This window comes from Candida dubliniensis, chromosome R, assembly GCF_000026945.1.
Source record: "Candida dubliniensis CD36 chromosome R, complete sequence".
NCBI lineage: Eukaryota > Fungi > Ascomycota > Pichiomycetes > Serinales > Debaryomycetaceae > Candida > Candida dubliniensis.
Window position 1 is genome coordinate 452,166 of NC_012867.1, and position 21,727 is coordinate 473,892.

Below are 21,727 nucleotides of genomic sequence, written 5' to 3' on the forward strand. Positions count from 1 at the left end.
ACATAAATGTAACGCCAATCTCTCTGTCTTGGCCCTGAATTTTTGAATTTTTCTCTTTCTCTCTCTTTCAATACAGTACGTGTTACATTGACGCTTCCCCTAGTAATAATATTATATTTACCACACACTAAAACAGCAAAAAAAAAAAAAAAAGGTCAACAGAAAAAAACACCAGAAAAAAAAAAAAAGTAATTCTGTATACCTTATACAAATAAGATTTTAAAGCCTATTCACAAACAACAATCTTTTGTCAATTTTCAATGAGAGGTATGTGCATTTAATAAAGCCTTTACACCTGCATTTTAACCACTGTATATACTAACGCTTTTTTTTTTGCAGACTATAAAGTTGTAGTATTGGGTGCCGGTGGGGTAGGTAAATCCTCAATCACTGTGCAATTTGTCCAGGGTGTATACGTTGAAAGTTATGATCCTACAATTGAAGACTCCTACAGAAAGCAAATTGAAGTAGATGGCAGGGCTTGTGATCTAGAGATTTTAGATACAGCAGGGGTAGCCCAATTCACAGCCATGAGGGAATTATACATTAAAAGTGGTAAAGGATTCTTATTAGTATACTCGGTCACCGATGAGAATTCGCTTAAAGAATTGTTAGCCCTTCGTGAACAAGTATTGAGAATAAAAGATAGTGACAATGTTCCTATGGTATTGGTTGGGAACAAATGTGATTTAGAAGATGACCGTGTTTTAAGTATAGAGGATGGGGTGAAAGTGAGTCAAGATTGGGGATTAGTCCCATTCTATGAAACAAGTGCCATGTACAAAACAAATGTGGATGAAGCGTTCATTGACGTTGTCAGACAAATCATGAGAAAAGAAGCTGCTATCAGTGCCGAAAAGAAACAACAAAAAGAATTACAAAAACAACAACAACAGCAACAACAACAACAAGCTGCCGAAGGACAACAACAACAACAAAAATCAGGAAAATCCAAATCGTCTGCATCGCAAAAGGACTCAGCCACAGATGGTCAATCAGATGTCAATGCAAGATTGAAACAATCAATTAATGATCACCCAAAGTCTAGCTCAGGAAGCAAGTGCTGCACCATTATGTGATCTAATCAATCAATATATCTACCTATATATATGTATTAGAGTAATTCTTTTTTTTTTTTCTTGGGGGAGCTAATACCCTTTTTATAATTTCTAATTAATTTAAAGGTCTAAACGATTTTGACAAAGGGGGAATGTCCCTTTTTGTAAGAATATCAGGGGTGGTGGTTGGTGATGAGAGTTTGACATACCCAATGTCAAATTCAAATACTCACATTTTATTTTGTTTGTCTTCCCCTGAAAAAATTTAAACCGTGTATGTTCCTGAGAAAACTCGAAGGTTTCAATTTGCCACGGGAAGTAAGTGAGGTCCAAATAATGACTGTACCAAGCAACTTAGTAGAGTTGACTTTGTGTTATTGTTAAACAATTGCAATAATCGAAAATAGCAGTAAACCTTTAGTTGTGTGCGTACTATATACAGCTCACGAAGTAGAATTCGTCAATGTATGTCAAAGAGGATGATGATGGTACTGAAAAATAACAGGAATGTGACAAACAACATGAATTGATTCCACCAGAGAAAGATGACTTGTCGTTTGCTAAGATTTCAATATTCTTTGCACTAGCAGAAAGTACTCCAACCAGAACAACTATTTTTTCCACAACTCTTCCGTAACTGCCAGCGTGTTATATATTGACAAAGTTTACAAAGTCTTGAAATAATAAATTTTCCACTTGATATATATAAATTGAAATGAGCTAATACCGCCAATCAGTATTTCTTTTTTTTGGGTTATTTATCTAATATCTCTTTCAAGAATCTTCCACAGTACAAAAGTGAGAATCAATCAATTGGTAGTTTTCCGAATATTTCCAACATTTTTTTTTTTTCACACACGCAATTCTTAACAGGCGACCGAAGAAGTAAAAAAAAAAGCACCACCAAGAAAACCATAATCAGGCTTGTATGGGACGCAGCTGATATATACCGATATACTCCACGTACAATTCCATGAACTCTTCAATATGATCAGGATGAACAGATTGGTATTTTCTAAGGTTTTCACGACTTCTTGTAAAAGTGTGGGAAAAATACCTTTTGCAAAATCAACAACCAGAGTCAATACCCGCCATTTCAAACCAACATCAATACTACAACAAATAAGATTCAATTCTAATCTGTCGACGACAGCAAACACTGAAGTCAATTCTAATGATTCAACAAATACTCAATCAAATGCCAAAAAACCACGACCCAAATTAACTAGCGAAATCTTCAAACTTTTAAGATTAGCGAAACCGGAATCAAAATTGATTTTTTTTGCCTTGATATGTTTGGTAACAACTTCAGCTACAAGTATGGCATTACCTTTAATGATTGGGAAAATTATAGACACAACGAAAAAAGATGATGACGATCACGAGAAAGATAAGGAAGATAAAGATGACACACAGCCAGGAGATAAATTGATATTTGGTCTTCCTCAACCACAGTTCTATTCAGCATTAGGCGTGTTATTCATAGTTAGTGCCAGCACCAATTTCGGTAGAATATACTTATTAAGGTCTGTTGGGGAAAGATTAGTGGCACGTTTGAGATCACGTTTGTTTCTGAAGATTTTGGCCCAGGATGCTTACTTTTTTGACTTGGGCCCTTCAAAGACTGGAATGAAAACAGGTGACTTGATATCAAGAATTGCTAGTGACACACAGATTATTTCTAAAAGTCTTAGTATGAATATAAGTGATGGAATAAGAGCAATCATTAGTGGATGTGTGGGATTATCCATGATGTGTTATGTTTCATGGAAATTATCGTTATGCATGAGTTTGATTTTCCCACCATTGATTACAATGTCATGGTTTTATGGTAGAAAAATTAAGGCATTGTCCAAGCTAATCCAGGAAAATATTGGAGCCATGACTAAAGTGACAGAAGAAAAATTGAATGGTGTTAAGGTGATACAAACATTTTCTCAACAACATTCTGTTGTTCATTCCTATAATCAAGAAATCAAGAATATTTTTAATAGTTCAATGAGAGAGGCTAAATTAGCAGGGTTTTTCTACTCAACCAACGGATTCATTGGAAATGTCACCATGATTGGATTATTGATAATGGGCACCAAATTGATAGGGGCGGGGGAATTGACTGTTGGTGATTTGTCAAGTTTTATGATGTATGCCGTATATACAGGTTCGTCTGTTTTTGGACTTGGGAATTTTTACACAGAGTTGATGAAAGGAATAGGGGCTGCTGAAAGAGTTTTCGAATTAGTGGAATATCAGCCAAAAATCTCCAACCATTTAGGGAAAAAAGTGGATGAGTTGAACGGAGATATAAAATTTAAGGGAATTGATTTCACTTACCCATCACGTCCTGATTCTTCTATTTTCAAAAATTTGAATCTTCACATTAAACAAGGAGAAAATATTTGTTTGGTGGGGCCATCAGGAAGTGGTAAATCCACTGTGAGTCAATTGCTTTTGAGATTTTATGATCCAGAAAAGGGTACTATTCAAATTGGCGATGATGTTATCGCGGACTTTAACTTGAATCACTATAGATCGAAATTGGGTTATGTTCAACAAGAACCTTTGTTGTTCAGTGGTACTATCAGGGACAATATCTTATTTGGGAAAGAAGATGCCACTGATGAAGAAATTAATAATGCTTTAAACTTAAGTTACGCCTCTAACTTTGTCAGACACTTGCCAGATGGTCTAGAAACCAAGATTGGTGCTTCAAATTCTACACAGTTGAGTGGAGGTCAAAAGCAGAGAGTGTCATTAGCAAGAACATTGATACGAAATCCGAAAATTTTAATTCTAGATGAGGCTACATCAGCATTGGATTCCGTAAGTGAAGAGATAGTGATGCAGAATTTGATTCAATTGAATAAGAATAAAGGGGTGACTTTGATTTCTATCGCCCATCGTTTGTCGACAATTAAAAATAGTGATAGAATTATTGTGTTTAACCAAGATGGCCAAATAGTAGAGGATGGTAAATTTAATGAATTACATAACGATCCAAACAGTCAATTCAATAGACTATTAAAAAGTCATTCTTTAGAATAAAAATAAGGATACGAATAGACACATATTGACTTTCCGTATCACATTCACAGTTATTTAGATCAAAATTCAATATACATCAACGTAAGTAATCTGGAATAATTAAAAGAAACCAAAAAAAAAAAAAATCAGCAAAATCGTAAGATAATGTAGAGTGTACTTTTGTATATAATAGCAACAATAGCTGGACTTCTAGAATGGCAAGAGTTTGCAAAAAAAAAAAAAATGGAAATATGACATGACAGATTACTAGCTGTCATTTTTTTAGTTTCCTTTGTTTGATAATACTTATCCCCGTCCCGCACATGAACTGGCAGTTGGTTGGAAAGAGGGAAATTTGCTTGTGAATTTGATCCGCCACCACCATTTCTCCCCGAATTGAGGGGTGATCAACTATCGGAGTATGCTTACTTCATTTGTCCGTAAAAGCTCCTTGCTGCTCCATCATTGCCACAGGATGCTACTTACAAAAACCAATAATACACTAATGATAAATGAGCAATTTTAGTCCAGCTTGTTATTTGTGTTTCTCATACCCCTCCTTCTTGACAACTCCCGTTGCTCATTTGTGTAAATTACTAAACTGTGGTCAAAGGATAAAACGGTTAAGAACTTTGGATTGCCATCGTAAATATAATTCTGTTAACTTCTCATAGACATACAGATCAGTTGAAACCAAACTGTTTGAAGTTGATATAGATAGAATTAAAGAATCAAGCTGAACTATGATCAATTTATCTTTCTTTCTTTTTGTTTGTTGGTGCTTGTGGCCACAGGTTGACTAAATTTTGCCATTATTATTTATTCTGCGGCGGGATTGGCAAAAAGTTTCATTATCTCCACAAATTACTACCCCTACATACTAACGCATAATCCGAGAATATTTATCGCCATTATTATTATTATTACTTTTTTTTCCCATTAAGTTTGTTTTTCCTTTTTCTTTGTCCCTCTTGTCTTTGTTACCTCTTCATTATATTATTATTATTGCTACTACTAATACAACCGACACATCATCCCAATTGCAACACTTTTGTCACAAGGCTACTAACTCCTCCCCCCCCCTTCCTCTCCTCATTGAAAATCAGTTCATAATATATTAGCTGACTCAGTTGTACACAATTACCAACTTGATAAAAATTATTATTTTGTATTTCTTCTGGTTATCTTTTTTTTTTTTTTTCTCGAAAAAATAAATCAATCATTAGTCTAAATAATAGAAGTCAATATCAGAAACATGTCATTTTACAAAAAAGTAACTAAGGGTTTAGTCACACCTTTACAAGGACCAATAAACCTTTTCAGCGGTTCACCCAATGTCAGTGGCGACGAAGGAACAAATACAGATAATGAGAATCCTGATCATAAAACAACTTATCGTTCCTTATCAGGACGAGTGAACCATGATGATGATGACGAAGATGTTGCCAAATTAGAAGATATAGTTGGGTTTTTCACGGGGTTATTGGATACTACGACACTTTGTGCTGGATTAGGAAGTTTGAACAACTTGAAAAAGCATTACTTGGATGAATTTATCAAGAAAAGTGCGTTGAATCCATTGAGACCACAAAATTATGGACCAGAAACGAACAGTAAACTCAACAATAATTCCATTGAAGAATTACTAAATAATGGTGACGCGAGTTTGGAAAAAGTCCGAAAAATGAGTTTATATGATTTTGATGAACATACCTCAGATTCAGAAGAGGAAGATTCAGCTGATGAGGAAGAGGAACTGATAGCAGAAAATTTGAAACCAGGAAAAAGCGAAAAAGTCAAGAATCACGTTAAGGGCTCGGGAAATACGACTGCTGCTGCCACCTTAGTCGCTACTGGTATAACGCCAACGACAACAACAACAACAACAGCTACCCCAACTCCAACACCAACAAGCTCAGTCGAGACAGCACTAACAGATGTAACAGAACCAATAGGTAAAGTCATCACAGAGATTCCCGAAGAGCAACTACAGGGCCTCAATCCATTACAAAAATCTGTTGTGAAAAATTTGGATCCTCATCACATAAGAGAAGGAGTGTTAATCAAAGTTAAAAATTCAGAGACTCCTCTAAAGAATAATCGCCAGGAACTACTAGAAAAGATTCAGTTACGATTAAAAATTGCTGATAAATTGCAAAGAGTTTTCAATTTAAGTGATGACGATACGTTTTACGGAAATTTCAGTGCTTGGCTTATAAAAGACGTATTGCTACAAGGACACGTGTATCTTACAAAAGATGCGCTACTTTATTTTGCATTCTTACCCAAAAGGTTCAGTCTTGAGAATTCATCAGAAGTGTTAGACGAGGATAATTCTTCAAGTATTGTTTACTCAGGAAACTTGGGACTCAAAAGTGCAAAGTATGGCGAGGTTGTTCTCAATACTGTTCTCCAACACAGATATTGGGCTGTTCTAAGAGCTGAAACTTTGAGTATTTATTCATCATCGACTAATTTGTATTTCCCTGTGTTGGTAATTGATATTAAGAAGTGCTTATACGCCGAAGTTATTGATAAAGAAAAATTTAACCGAGAGGCAATTTCACCAGTGAACCGTGGTACATATAGTCCTAATGGTGGATTATCAGGTACTGCAACTCCAAGAACATCAACATTGGAAAATACGGCTTCAGAACTTAATAGCATGCTTTCTGGCGACTCATACAGTCCAACCGAAGACAACGTCGAAACAACAGCAACGACTGTGTGGTTTAAATTGGTTACGAAAAAGAAAACCTACAAATTTAGTTGCGATAGCTCATTTTCAGCCAGACAATGGTGTAACAACATCACCAAATTGATTTTCCAGCACAACAATGCCAATTCCAACGGTGAAGTTTTAATTAAAATCCCAATTTCCAAAATAATTGAGTATAACAAAAGAGCATTGTTTAGCGAGGAAGAAGAAGAAGAGAAGAATTTGGACGCAGCAATGAACGATATACCGTTAAATGTAACAATAAAATACTTGGGTGATAACGAAAACGAACGAAAGAGAGATAAATTGAAAAGAAAATACAAAGGCGAAGAGTCTACAACTGAGGAAGTTCACTTTTTATTTCCCAAAAGTGGTATTGAGTTTTTTGAAACGTTTGATAACTTGATGAATCCTGTTGTCCTGGACAATGACAACCAATCATCAAGGTCATCTATCACGAGTACCAATTTTTCCGAAAAGGCGATATCCACTTTGAGTAAATCACCGAACCATTTGGTGCAGACAGTGCTTGACTTTAACAAGCCCGTCGATGACGATATTTCACCTTTTAAGAAGTTGGGGACTACAATAACATCACCAACAAGAATTTTTAAGGCTACTATCACATCACCAGAAATGACTAGCATTGATGCAACTAGCTTGAGAGAGAGCTTTGATGGTGACCGTCTTCACCTCCCCAGAGAGATGTCCGAGAGAGCATTGAAGAATTTGGAGGTTTCATTTGTAACTAGTCTCAAGAAATTGGAAGATGCGTCAAAGAGGTACGAGAAACCACATATGGACTATAACCAGACAAATCTGGCTTCGATATTATCTGATCCGTCAGAAGTGAAAAAACAATCGAAAACAGCTATACTGAAGAGTATCAAGGCTTTATATAGTGTTGGGACACATTGGTCAGCAACCCCGAATCATTACTTTGAACTAGGCAAGTATTATGTTAGCAAAGTGCAGGATAGAGACTCGTCTCAAAGAAACTTTCAATCTCATTTTTCTACAAATTCGAAATTGCTTGCATCCTATTATGGCCATTTATTGAGAACAGTTCCAGTATATGGTAAAATATATGTATCTGACACTGATGTCTGTTTCAGAAGTTTATTGCCTGGAGTATCCACGAAGATGGTGTTACCAATGACTGATATTGAAGAGGTAAGAGCTTCACGGGGTTCGAGATTGACGTATCATGGATTAAGGCTTATTGCACGAGGAAGCGAAGAGTTGGATCTTGAATTTGGCTCTTCCAAATCGAGAGATGATTTCCAAAAAGTTGTTCTTAGTGTTTTGGAAAAATTGCATTCGAAGGAAGGGTTTAGACCCGAACCGTATCAATGGGGTAGTAATTTTGAAGTTGAATTATACAAGACAAGAATGGAATACAGTGATTCTGAAAATAGAGAAATTCAACGATATGATAATCTGATTGATATCAAATTTGCAGAAAAGAGAATTGAAATGGCGAGAGTGAGAATGTTTGAAGACAGATTAATGGCTGCTTCAGGGTTGGACGTACCCATTATATTGGAGGATTCTCCTTTTTTCAAAACAGAATTGCGACCATCTACTTCTTATAATGTCACGTTATTAACTATTGGATCAAGAGGTGATGTCCAACCATATATTGCATTGGGTATAGGATTAGTGAAAGAAGGTCATAATGTCACCATTGCCACTCATGCAGAATTTGGTGACTGGATAAAAACTTTTGGGTTGGGGTTCAAAGAGATTGCTGGGGATCCAGCCGAGTTGATGTCTTTTATGGTAACCCATAACTCTATGTCCGTGGGGTTTTTGAAAAATGCCCAACAAAAGTTTAGGTCTTGGATCTCAAAGTTGTTGACTACAAGTTGGGAAGCCTGTCAAGGTTCTGATATTTTGATTGAAAGTCCTTCTGCTATGAGTGGGATTCATATTGCTGAAGCATTAGGGATACCATATTTCAGAGCTTTTACCATGCCCTGGACACGAACTAGAGCTTATCCACATGCATTCTTTGTACCAGATCAAAAGAAAGGAGGCTCATACAATTACTTAACTCACGTTTTATTTGAGAATATATTTTGGAAAGGTATTTCTGGACAGGTTAATAAATGGAGAGTTGAGGAATTAGATTTACCGAAGACCAACTTATACAGGTTGCAACAGACAAAAGTTCCCTTTTTGTATAACGTCTCACCCGCCATATTACCCCCCTCTGTCGATTTCCCAGATTGGATTAAAGTAACAGGATATTGGTTTCTAGATGAAGGTTCTGGAGATTACAAACCACCCGAAGAACTTGTCCAATTTATGAAAAAAGCATCACGAGACAAAAAGAAGATTGTTTACATCGGATTTGGTTCTATTGTAGTGAAAGATGCAAAATCTTTAACCAAGGCTGTGGTGTCTGCCGTGAGGAGAGCCGATGTTCGTTGTATTTTGAATAAGGGTTGGTCCGACAGGTTGGACCATAAAGATAAAAACGAAGTTGAAGTTAGCTTGCCACCGGAAATCTACAATTCTGGAACTATACCCCATGATTGGTTGTTTCCACGTATTGATGCTGCTGTCCATCATGGAGGCTCCGGGACGACCGGTGCTACCATGAGAGCCGGGATACCAACCATTATTAAACCATTCTTTGGAGATCAGTTTTTCTATGCGACGAGAATCGAAGATTTGGGTGCTGGTATTGCATTAAAAAAATTGACAGCCAGAACTTTGGCAGATGCTCTTATAAAGGCTACACACGATTTGAAAATCATAGATAAAGCAAAGAGAGTTAGTCAACAAATAAAACACGAACATGGAGTGCTTTCCGCAATAGAATCAATTTATTCAGAATTAGAGTACTCGAGAAATTTGATATTGATCAAAGATATTCATAATCAGAATTACAAACGTCATCATCCAGTACCTTCGGGTGTTCAAACTCCTGCTTATGACACTGACAGCGATGATTATGTTGAAGAAGATGATGATTTCGATGAAGACGATGATTCTGATGAAGAGGAAGGAGATAAAGAGAATTTGCAGGATGATTATGTTGGAAATAGGGTCAATCTCAGCCCCAAGGAAACGTTGTCCAACTAGTCTAGTAGTGGTAGTAAGTTGTATTAGTTTTAGTGAATTGTATGTAGTATACTGTTTTTTAGTTTTACCATATTCATGCACCTTGTTTTTTGACAAGTTGTGTGTGAGCGCTTGTGAGCGGTTATAGTCATGTAGCTTGGTTAACATATATATTACTACTATAACGTGTTGTAATTGGGTTCTTGCCTGCCTCGTCCGCCCTCTATACCTGACCCAAATTACACTTGGAAAAAACTATTTATTTATATACTGTTGTTCTCGACATTGCACATCACGTTCCCTGCTGGGTGTTGCCTGCTATCTCCTCTGCTTTGACTGGATACGTTGTATTTTCCATTATCATAGGTTATTTATCCTCGGCACTACCTAACGCAGTCTAGGTGTGTCTGTTCATTTTTTGTTTTTTTCTGAGTTGAGGGCTTATTACAGAGCACGATAAATTACGCAATTTGCTGACTCATTTTGCAGCAAAGGTATCAGTAGAAAAAATAAAAAAAGACAAGGAGATCAACATCTGCACAAGAAATGACTCTGTTCCACTTGAAAGAAATACCTAGACACAAATAATCTTATGAATCATGTTTCTAAGTTACAAAGGCATTCTTAGTAATAAGAAGAATTAACAAGTTTAGTGCCAGCGTACATTCCCTGTAAGAGTTTTTCTTGTGGGTACACATAATCGAGATCCACAGTTCACACCGGAATTGGAGTTTAAACTGACAGCTTTTTTTTTTTTGCTCTGTTTGATACAGTTTTTTTTTCTTGAGGGTTTCTTTTTTTTCTGTTTTTTTTTTTTTTGATTGTCACATTCATATTCAGTTTTTCTATTCTTGATTAACTAACGATGACATACAAAGACGTGACAGAAGAACAGTTGCAAACTAATCCATATGTTAAGCTTGTACCGGGTCAAACCATAGTTGAGATCCCTGAATACACATTAGAGTGTGGCGAGACATTACACAATTTTCCTGTTGCCTATAAGACCTGGGGTAAGTTGAATGAGACTGCTGATAACGCATTAGTGATATGCCATGCATTGAGCGGGTCTTCTGATGTTGACGATTGGTGGGGAGAGTTACTTGGAACTGATAGAGCATTTGATCCTTCTCGGTTTTTGATTATTTGTATAAATTTCCTTGGATCGCCTTATGGGTCTTGCTCACCAGTTACAATCGACAAGAGCACCGGAAAACCTTACGGACCTTCATTCCCATTGGTAACATTTAAGGATGATGTTAAAATACAGAGATTGATATTGGATTCATTGAATGTCAAACGGTTAGCTGCTGTGGTGGGAGGATCCATGGGAGGAATGTTGGCACTAGAATACCTGGCAATATATAACAACACTGGATACGTGCAGAAAGTAGTTGCATTGGCTACTGCTGCTCGGACTTCAGCTTGGTGTATATCTTGGAATGAAACACAGAGACAATGTATTTTCAGTGATCCTTTTTATGATGACGGTTACTACTATGAAACCGGAAATAAGCCAGATTCTGGATTAAGTGCAGCAAGAATGGCAGCCTTGCTTACTTATCGTTCTAGAAATTCTTTTGAAAGTAGATTTGGCAGAAAGTTAGGTAAGAGATCTCCTAGTGATGGTAGTGCCAGTCCTAGAACTAAACATGAGGAGCATTCTTTATTGCATAATGATGGATCAAAGCTTGTCAATGGGGCTCCTGTAAACGAAAAATACCCACCAACTTATTTTTCAGCGCAATCATATATGCGTTATAACGGCTCCAAATTTATCAATAGATTTGATGCCAATTGTTACATAGCCATCAGTCGGAAATTAGATACTAATGATCTTTCTCGTGGTCGAGTCGAAGCACCCAACGATGCTAATGGTGATCCATTGGTTCATGTTTTAAAGGGTCTTTCAACACCTACTTTGGTCATAGGAATTGAATCAGATCATCTTTTCACAATTACTGAACAAAAGCTTTTAGCTGATAATATCCCAAATGCTATATTTGAGACATTGGATAGTGAGGAAGGACACGATGCATTTTTGTTAGAGTTTGAGAAGATAAATAGTTTCATCACCAGTTTTTTGAATAACTGAATTATCGAGGGTAGCAAGTTATTAGGGCCGATTTTACTAATGGTTTAGAGAAAGTTTTTTTTTTTCTTTTTTGGGTAGTTTAGAGTTTTCTGAAAGTCAAATTATAGGAATTTCCAAACATAAGAAGCACACACAACTTGAGTTGCATGTATATATATATTGCATATACAGATTTTTTTTTTTTTTTGTAATTAAATTTACCAAACATTGTAGTTACTCCCAATGTAATGGTAACAGGTAATTGTAGTAATTCTGGTTAAGTGCCTATCGTTAAGGAATAGCCAACACTCTTAAAACAAATATATATTTCAAAGAATAATAAACCAAACCTTTGTTTAGACTGAAGGTGAAATTTAGGAATTAATTGGATCCATAAATCAAAAGTGAATTGATAAAATGGTAAATAAGGTTGCAAAATTAGCCCAAAACACTAGATTTCGGTTAGGAGTTTTCCATCTTTCAAAACAATTAACTCATTTGAAGCTCTGTATCATTCATTGTGACTAAAATAAATATGCAATTGAACAATTAGATGTGTAATGCAATGCACCCGTGGTATATTTTTGAACCCTCTATCTGTTTTTTTTTTTTTTTGGACAATCAGCTAATGGCATAACTAAAACTCACAGAAAACTTATCTCCTACACATTATTTTAATAGTCTGTGTATAGGTACTATGCTTCTAATGAAAAGTTATAGGTAAATCCCTTGGTTTTCTGTCAAAAAAGTTTTGACAGTGAAGTTCAAGTGTCAAAATTTTTCTATAATGTGCACTAAAAAAACACTAAAGTTCGGATTACTTAATAGAGAACACAAAACTGAATTAATTAATAGAACAACAGCCAGGCTTTGCGAAAACATTAAATAAATACTAATAATAATATAGAAATGTTACGCCTCGTAGTTCTAAGCACGTGGTATTCTTTATTTATTGGTGCAAGTTACCCCTAATTTGTGAACTAGCTAAATAACAACAATTGACCTAATACGACTCCATTAACAATACCAAATAACATGAAAGCCGGTCAGTTAGCCGATGCTTTGAATATTTTGAAATTGAAACATAGTAATATAAATAGGCATACATTTTTCCAACTTTACTACCCCATTTCTGTTTTAATTTATTTTAATTTTCAAAATAGCAACAACAACAATAACAACAATTGGAATTTAAAAAATGGTCTCCGTTTCTAAATTATTGAACAATGGTTTGTTATTAGCTGGTCAAAGTGTCTTCCAAGATGTCGCTACTCCACAACAAGCTTCTGTGCAACAATATAATATAATCAATTTTCTTGGCGGAAGTGCCCCATATCTTCAAAGAAATGGATATGGTATTTCTACTGACATTCCTGCTGGATGTGAAATTGCCCAAGTTCAATTGTACTCAAGACATGGTGAAAGATATCCAAGTAAGAGCAATGGTAAGAGTTTAGAAGCAATTTATGCTAAATTCAAAGACTATAATGGCACTTTTAAAGGCGATTTGGCATTCTTAAATGATTATACTTATTTTGTTACTGATAAGAATAATTATGAAAAGGAAACCAGTCCCAAAAACTCTGAAGGAACCTATGCTGGTACTTCTAATGCCTTGCGTCATGGTGCTGCCTTTAGAGCCAAATATGGATCATTATACAAGGAAAATTCAACCTTACCCGTTTTCTCGTCCAATTCAGGTAGATGTTACCAAACATCTAGATACTTTGCCAGAGGATTTTTGGGCGATGATTTTGAAGAAGGTAAAACCGTGAAGTTCAATATCATTTCTGAAGATGCTGACGTTGGTGCCAACAGTTTGACTCCTAGAAGTGCGTGTTCCAAGAACACGGAACTGAGCAGCAGTACTGCTAAAAAATACAACACAACATACTTGAATGCAATTGTTGAAAGATTAGTTAAACCAAATCCAGGATTGAATTTGACTACTAGTGATGTTAGCAATTTGTTTGGTTGGTGTGCTTATGAAATCAATGTTAGAGGAAGTTCACCATTCTGTGATTTATTTACTAATGAAGAATTCATTAGATATTCTTATGGTAATGACCTCTCAAACTACTACTCTAATGGTGCTGGTAACAATTACACCAGAATTATTGGGTCAGTGATTTTGAACTCTTCTTTAGAGCTCTTGAAAGACACTAAAAACTCCAACCAAGTATGGTTATCATTTGCCCATGACACCGATTTGGAGATTTTCCATTCTGCTTTAGGATTATTGGAACCAGCTGAAGATTTGCCAACATCTTACATCCCATTCCCTAACCCATACGTCCATTCCTCAATTGTTCCACAAGGTGCTAGAATATATACGGAAAAGCTTCAATGTGGAAATGATGCCTATGTTAGATACATTATCAATGATGCTGTTGTACCAATTCCAAAATGTGCCACAGGTCCAGGTTTCTCCTGTAAACTTGATGATTTTGAAAACTTTGTCAAGGAAAGAATTGGAGATGTTGACTTTGTTAAACAATGTGGTGTCAATAGCACTTATCCATCTGAACTTACTTTCTACTGGGATTATAAAAATGTCACTTACAATGCTCCTTTAGGTGATTTTTAAGGTAAAACCTTCTTGATTTATACCGTTGTCTTTTTCAATTCTTTTTTTTTTTTTTTTGCGTAGATTTTATATTTTGTTTTTAGATGAAAAGTTTTCAATAAATTGTAACTATTACTTATTTTGTTTGTAATTTGAGCTATAGTGGTAACCATACACAAACTATCAATTAATTGCAATCTTTTCAAAAAATACACTAAACTTATTCATTATAAAATTCTATTAACATAATTCCTAATTATTCACATACCAATGGGATAATATCTTACTTCTCTTGCATCATATTAACATCAAACCAACCCAAAAAGTCATCATCTTGGTTGTCGTTATTAAACCATCCACTTGTTTGCTGATCAAAAAAGTTGGTAATTTGAGATGCGAACGGGGCCACAGGGTGTTCTTGTTTTACTTCTGGTGACACGTTCATTTCATCTATCTTCGGTAAATATGTTTGTGGTATCGGTGAGTTTGCCAAAATAAAAGGTGGTTGCAGAAGAGGCGGCGTTGACGAAATCATTGAGAACTGCGGTGGTGGCGATTGTTGAAACTGTCTTTGATGTTGAAGATAAGGTTGTTGTTGATTTGGTTGCAGTGGTTGTTGATATTGTTGTGGTTGTTGTTGGTGCTGCTGCTGCTGCTGCTGCTGTTGCTGCTGCTTCTTCAGTGGTAATGGTTCTTGTTGCGGTTGTTGCTGCTGTTGCATTGGATATTGCTGAAGAGCTGGTGCTTGTGATGGCAAGGATTGTGAAGGCAAAGTATCTAAAACTTCTTTTGTTGAACCAGTAGCTTCAAGCATGGGCAAAGGAATGCCATTTATTTCAAGTGGTTTGCTAGAATCAAAAGATTTCAGCTTTGCTTGATTCATGGCTTGATCAGTTGGAACCAATGTAGTAATAGTAGTTCCATTTGGTGATGTCGTGGTAATTGTCTTGAAATCATCCTTGGTGATTTGATTGTAAAATGGCAAGGGTAATATTTTCTTGTTGGGTTTAGCCTGTCTTTTCCCCTTGTCAAGTACTGATCTCCTTCTTGCCTCGTGTGCACACCAAACCAAATCATAGAATAAAGATGCTGTCAAATGTGATCTCATTCTAGTGATGATACTCGAATCCTCATTTTCCAGATCATTTAAAAATATTTCAGGATAATTGTACAACACCATGTTCAAATTTTCTAAAACTTTGGCTGTTCGAGAAATATCGTTTTGCAAATCCTTCCAAGAACTCAAGGTATTCCTGAATAAACGATGAACAGTAACAATCAGCTGTCTAGCACTATCAACGTACTTGTCAATCAAGTATCTCGATAAATGTAATTTAAACAACATGAGCACACTGTATGTCACTGCTTGTCTGATATATATCGGCAATTCAATCAAGGAAATGTCATTCACCATTTGAGAAACAATTGTCACAATTCTTGTTGCCGATAAATATGCAAAACTAACATATTTAACTTGATCTTCTATAGGTGTTCCTGGTAAAAAGGCAAAACAGCAAATCATCAATTTGATGTATAAATAATATACTTCAATTGGACCCCCTTCTTCAAATTGAAGTTTAAATCTTAATCTTTCCAATTCTCTATCCAATAAACTAAGTGAACCAGCACGATTCAGAGGTTCTAATAAACCGTCTGGTCTGGTAACGCTAATACCCATAATATTAACTAATTTGCATTGGAAAATAGATAGTGAAATCAAACAACGGAAATTTTTAGGCAATGATTTATCAACACGAGCATTCTCCAATAAATAATCAGTAGTGTTTATTGAAGGAGGCAATCCTAATAATGATGACCAAAACTGTTCACAAAAGAAAACCGCTAACCATGAACGGGTTCTCCACCTTTCTGCATCTGGCCCTAGACTTACTTGATTTCGACTAAATTCTTGAATGAATTCTCCTCCACGATGTAGACCTAATTGTAATGATAAATTCTTTGCTAATCCAACAAATCTATATGAACAATCATCTAAAACTTTTTCATTAGGCAATGGCCATATTGAAAGTATGATCAAAGCTTGAATAACATGAGTTGATCTTGGAGTTTTAATCCAACATGTTTCAATTGCTAATTGCTTTATTAAGGATGCCAATGACATATAAAGTTTTGGATCTGGTTCTGATAAACTTGCAGTGAGAATCACGGCCCAAAAAAGTAATTGTGATTTATGGTATAATTCAGTGGCTGATCGAGATATTATTATTGGTAAAAATGGTAAATGTATGGTCATAAATTTGTCGTGTAACTCATTGGCCTTGTTTAATGGTAAAGTAACATCACCTAAAATAAATTCTGAAATTGGTTGTAATTCTTCGATGTTTTCTGGCGTATTCAAAGCGTATGGGGAATTATCGGAATTTTCGTGAGTTAATGGTGCATTGTGTTGAATGCTTGTTACTGAGGGAATTGGTGATGCATTGCTAAATGCAACCTGTGGCGATGAATTTGTAGATGTATATGACAATGCACGCTGTGGATTTGGAGGATGTTGTTGAGATTGTGATCCAGGCAGTTGTTGCTGCTGCTGTGGAGTGTGATTCAAATTGTGTTGATTCAAAGCTTGTGTGAGCAAAGATTCATTCTTTGTTAGCATTTCAATTTTAGCCTTCAATTCATCAACATCCAGTTTCAATGACTGAATCTGTGACCCTTTGCGAGGTCTAAATTCTGGATCAATCTCACATTTCAATCCCATTTTTTTACATCTCTCACATGGATTGGGGTAATTATCTGAGGCATTACATTTGATTTTATGCTGACGACAAAATGTACATGAAGTCACTGGTCTATGACCAGTAGCTTTGGAAGGTTTCTGTGGAGGTGTCCCAATTGATGTTGGCGTAGCACTATTGGGTGTCGAAGCAGTAGAATTTGATTTTTTTGATTTTTTTGATTCATTTGTAGGTGTATTGGATGCTGATTTTCTTTTTGTAGTTACAGGTTTACTTTGAGCTGGAAGCAATGGTAATGGAGTTTGGGGGTTGGTTGGTGTAGGGGATGGTTTAGGCAAAATTCTCACCTTGCCTTTTTCAAATTTCATTTTCTATACCAAAAATATCGGGGGTTCTGTCGTTCTAATTGGTTGAAGCGTGTGTCTGTTCTTGAAAGTCTGATATCCTTCCCAACGTGGTTGTTATAGGTTGGAATAAACAAAAGAACAATTAGTATGATCTTTTTGTTGAGAATGTAATTCCCGTGATTTTTCTTTGATTTTTTTTTTTTTTTTCTCTGAATATCGCACAACAGCTAGTTTGAATTCAACTGACAGTTAATTGAGATCTCCAGTACTTTCTTGATTGAAATGCTATTGAAAAACAAGTTAAACAGAATATTTATTAATATATTAACAGGAAGAATGGAAGAGAAAGAAAGGAAAAAAAGCAAAAAAAAAAAAGGAACTGACTTTGAAAACTACTTTTCTGCATGTCCGTTGTAAATTTGAAATGGAGAAAATCAATCTTTATTTACTATTAGACCCAAAACTTCCTTTTCACAGAAAAAAAAAAAATTTTCTTTTTTTCTTTGGGGGGATGTGACAAAACCAAGAATTTATTATTGCAGTAATGATGCAAAGTCGTGTAATTGGACTCAAAATTACTGATGAAAAAGATAATTTTTTTTTTTGTTTCTTTACTTTCGTCATAAAGATCGTTTAGATAATTTTTAAGTTTCTTCTTCTGATTTATTTTTTCTATATGCAGGGTTGCCAGTATTAAATTAAACGGCATCATCTTCATCATCAAAACTGAAAACAATGGGCTTAATAAATTGCCGTGTTTGATGGCTATTCAACGGAATCAATCGTTGGATCGATAATGTATATATTCGAATTCACAATCTTCTACATGGTGTAATTCTCGTTGTTAATTTCGATAGAACAATAAAACTGCAACTGAGAAAACTCTAGTTTTTTGAATAATACTAGCATGTTCAATTGTCTTATTTTTGGTGGCAATAAACAAAGGATTTATGTAAGAACTCATGTTGCTATTGAGAATTTAAAAAAAGTCTCTAAAATTAGCAAATGAGTCAACTAATTTTATTTTACTATTGAATTTTTCATTTTTTTTTTTTTTCCCTCTGTCTCATCTTTGCAAGAATAGGATACTGAAATTGATCACCAACGAACTCTGATATACACCACACGCTAGTGAAAATCTCAGTTTTACATTCTCATCTAGGCATTGTCTTTGTTTCATTTTGGTCTTGGCGTATTTTTTTAGGAAGTTTTGTTAAAAATCTAAGGGATTGTTACTATGCATGGTCAAGACCAAAACCTATTGTTGAAAAACACTCACATACTCATGGCTAGGTTTTAATTTGAAATGAAAAAAAAAAAAATTCTTAGTATATAATACCTCCAAATAATCTGGTCACGTGTCCAAGTTTTGTATTTGGACTTTAGTCGTATTTGGAAGCCAAATTGGTTATGTATGATGAGGACCTAGTCTTAGTCAGAATCAAGGTATTTTGATGAAATGTCTACAAGGTGGCCCATGGTTTGATGTATAGCAATTATAGCTAGACCCTCGATAAATATGTTTGATACAACAACATATATAAATAATTCTAGAACGGGGATAATTTTTCAAAGTTTTCAACTTCCGAATAATACAAACAATCATATAAAACACTAATAAACTAAATTACTACTCATCATCTTCTACTTTTGGATCACCAATACCGTCTTCATAGATGGCAAAAACACATTCACTTTCAGGTAAACAGGGACTATCATAGATCTTGCAAATTCTTGTTTCACCTCTTCCCTTTTTAAATGATAATCTAGTTGTTGATGCATGGGCAATGATATTGCCTCCAATTGGTTTTTTAGGATCAGGATTAAACATACCAGACATACCATCAACTTGGGCAACAACTTGATTGGTGATAATTACAGCAATACCAAATTCATCGGCCAAACGTTGTAAAGTTCTCATGAATCTGGCAACATGAGTTTGTCTTGCACTCAATTCACCTCTACCAGCATAATCAGTACGGTACAAGGACATAATACTATCAACAATCAATAAAGAGAATCGTGATTCGGCCATCATTTGAGAAGCAATATTTAATAAATTTAATTGATGTTCAGCATTATAAGCACGGGCATAAGCTACATTATCCAAACAATCATTAGGATTTAATCCATATCTTTGAGCAATGGATACCAATCTATTTGGTCGGAATGTACCTTCGGTATCAATATAAAGACATTTCCCTTCACCACCACCCATATCGATTGGTAACTGACACGTAACGGCTAACGTGTGACACAATTGTGATTTACCAGTTCTAAATTCACCAAACACTTCAGTGATACTACCTGTTTCTATACCACCTCCCAATAAAGTGTCCAATTGCTTTGAACCAGTGGTTAAACAAATTAATTCAGAACGACGCGAATGAAATTCACTGGCTGTGGTGAAACCCAAGGGAACTAATTTTGCAGCTTCAGCTGATATTTTCTCAGCTTTATTTTCACTGATTCCTTTAACTGTCATAAGATGTCTTTTGGGAGTATAGGCAATACTTTCAATAGTATGGAAACCTTCAGCTTTTAATTTTTTGATATCAGAGGCATTAATCCCATTTCCTTCCAATTGTTCAATCAATAATGGTCCATTCAAAATATCTTCGTCTTCTTCTGCTTCAACTTCAGCATCAGCGTTGATATTTTGTGGATGTGATCCTTCTTCAGTAAGTTCAGCTTGGTCGATTTCTGTTTGAGTCATTTTGTTAGAGTTGTCAATATTTGTGGTATTATACTATTATTGTAGAAACAGACGTGTTATGTGAATAAAAAGGAGGGAGACGCGAATGGATTATTAGATTTTTTTTTTTTGTTTGTTCTTTTGTCTCCCGATCATCCTCATCATGATCTGGAGTCGTGTAAACAAGCTCAATATGTAAACACCAGAAGTTGTGAGATTAAAAGCCGGTTGCAAAAATTGATGAATAGCACAATCCAATCAGCTTTTAGTATGCTTCCTTTTTATAAGTTCAGATACTAGGTACTCAAAGCTTTGAATTACAGATATTTTCAAAAGAGCTATTAGCAGTACATTGTTATCATAAAATTGGAGTGATCAGATATTTGGCTAAATTTGACAGCATTTTAAACCCCAAAAAAAAAAAAAATGTTTTTAATTTAACAACATCAACACCATCATCAAGACTTCAATGATTTGCTTTATTCACACAACTGAAAGAACTCACATTAGAGACATGTATTACATTACAATTCTGAAAAGATATTTTTTTTTTTCCCAAAAAAACAACACTTTATTAGTGTTGATTTGAATACTTTCATTTGTACTTCAAGGTTTTATTTGTGAGCTATTTACAATTCAGAAACCAAAAAAAGTTTAGTTGCCAATCAAAATGATAAAAGCCAAATTATAATTCTAACTTTTTTTTTTTTTTTTTCACTCATAGCTATCATTACAATAAGAATTATAATTGACACAACATTGCTTGTTAAACTTTTAACTAAGATTTGTTTTTATTTCGAAGTTTACTGAAAACCAAAACACTATTGGAAACCTAGTGTGTTTTGATTAACTTTACTGATTGACAGGATTAAATAATTTTAATACCAATTAAAATAAACTGTTTCTGTTTCATCACAAATCATTTAAGTTCAAGATATATTCTATAAGTCAAACAAAATACGGTAACTGTCAATCAATTGTTCAAACGTAAAGTATAAACTAGAAACAAAAAGAAACCTGCCAAACAAGTTCTATGTGTTCTTTTTCTTGTTTCAGATGTCAAAATGAAATCATTTTCAATATAACTACTGTTTTTCGAACATGCTGTTTCTTATATTGACATTTCAGAGTTGCGTTTGATTTACCAACAATATACCAACCCAATCATCACTCGCCATAGTTGAAGTATCAAAGAATATGTTAAGCTTCTTAAAAAAACAACCAATTGTTCACCATTGAATGAATGAATAAAGTTGCGGAAAAGAGTATAAACAAGATTGATGATGTTGTGATAGAAAACATAATTTTCACTTTGTGTTGTAACCTTTTCTATTTTGAAGAATGTCTCAATTCTTTTAAAAACCCACAAAAGCAATTCCTCGATCTGAAACAAATCCGATTCACAAGATAATCTTATAAATTACGACGACAGTGACGTACCACAGTAGCTACAGCAATTGGTTAAATAATAATAATAAT

At 35.0% G+C, this 21,727-nt stretch overlaps 7 protein-coding genes across 7 annotated transcripts, besides 1 other annotated feature; 5 read left to right on the forward strand and 2 right to left on the reverse strand. All coding sequences in view use genetic code 12, as the record gives it.

The window, feature by feature from the left end:
- Positions 1 to 260: 260 nt before the first annotated feature.
- On the forward strand, positions 261 to 1,079 carry RSR1 (Ras-related protein, putative; the record flags this gene model as incomplete). Its single annotated transcript, XM_002421743.1, has 2 exons — positions 261 to 266; positions 339 to 1,079. The coding sequence occupies 2 exons, from the start codon at positions 261 to 263 to the stop codon at positions 1,077 to 1,079; spliced, it is 747 nt and encodes a 248-aa protein (XP_002421788.1).
- Positions 1,080 to 2,045: 966 nt separating this feature from the next.
- MDL1 (ATP-dependent permease, putative) lies at positions 2,046 to 4,100 on the forward strand (the record flags this gene model as incomplete). Its single annotated transcript, XM_002421744.1, has 1 exon — positions 2,046 to 4,100. One exon carries the CDS (start codon positions 2,046 to 2,048, stop codon positions 4,098 to 4,100), a length of 2,055 nt encoding a protein of 684 aa, XP_002421789.1.
- Positions 4,101 to 5,334: 1,234 nt separating this feature from the next.
- Positions 5,335 to 9,891, forward strand: ATG26 (UDP-glycosyltransferase, putative; the record flags this gene model as incomplete). The annotated part of the gene is made up of 1 exon (XM_002421745.1): positions 5,335 to 9,891. One exon carries the CDS (start codon positions 5,335 to 5,337, stop codon positions 9,889 to 9,891), a length of 4,557 nt encoding a protein of 1,518 aa, XP_002421790.1.
- Positions 9,892 to 9,981: 90 nt separating this feature from the next.
- Positions 9,982 to 10,284: a mobile genetic element.
- A 451-nt stretch (positions 10,285 to 10,735) lies between these two features.
- On the forward strand, positions 10,736 to 11,965 carry CD36_27110 (homoserine o-acetyltransferase, putative; the record flags this gene model as incomplete). The annotated part of the gene is made up of 1 exon (XM_002421746.1): positions 10,736 to 11,965. One exon carries the CDS (start codon positions 10,736 to 10,738, stop codon positions 11,963 to 11,965), a length of 1,230 nt encoding a protein of 409 aa, XP_002421791.1.
- A 1,177-nt stretch (positions 11,966 to 13,142) lies between these two features.
- On the forward strand, positions 13,143 to 14,531 carry CD36_27120 (acid phosphatase precursor, putative; the record flags this gene model as incomplete). The annotated part of the gene is made up of 1 exon (XM_002421747.1): positions 13,143 to 14,531. One exon carries the CDS (start codon positions 13,143 to 13,145, stop codon positions 14,529 to 14,531), a length of 1,389 nt encoding a protein of 462 aa, XP_002421792.1.
- Positions 14,532 to 14,793: 262 nt separating this feature from the next.
- CD36_27130 (suppressor of essential function protein 1 homologue, putative) lies at positions 14,794 to 17,574 on the reverse strand (the record flags this gene model as incomplete). Its single annotated transcript, XM_002421748.1, has 1 exon — positions 14,794 to 17,574. One exon carries the CDS (start codon positions 17,572 to 17,574, stop codon positions 14,794 to 14,796), a length of 2,781 nt encoding a protein of 926 aa, XP_002421793.1.
- Positions 17,575 to 19,183: 1,609 nt separating this feature from the next.
- Positions 19,184 to 20,269, reverse strand: CD36_27150 (DNA repair protein rad51 homologue, putative; the record flags this gene model as incomplete). Its single annotated transcript, XM_002421749.1, has 1 exon — positions 19,184 to 20,269. The coding sequence occupies one exon, from the start codon at positions 20,267 to 20,269 to the stop codon at positions 19,184 to 19,186; it is 1,086 nt and encodes a 361-aa protein (XP_002421794.1).
- Between the last annotated feature and the right edge of the window lie 1,458 nt (positions 20,270 to 21,727).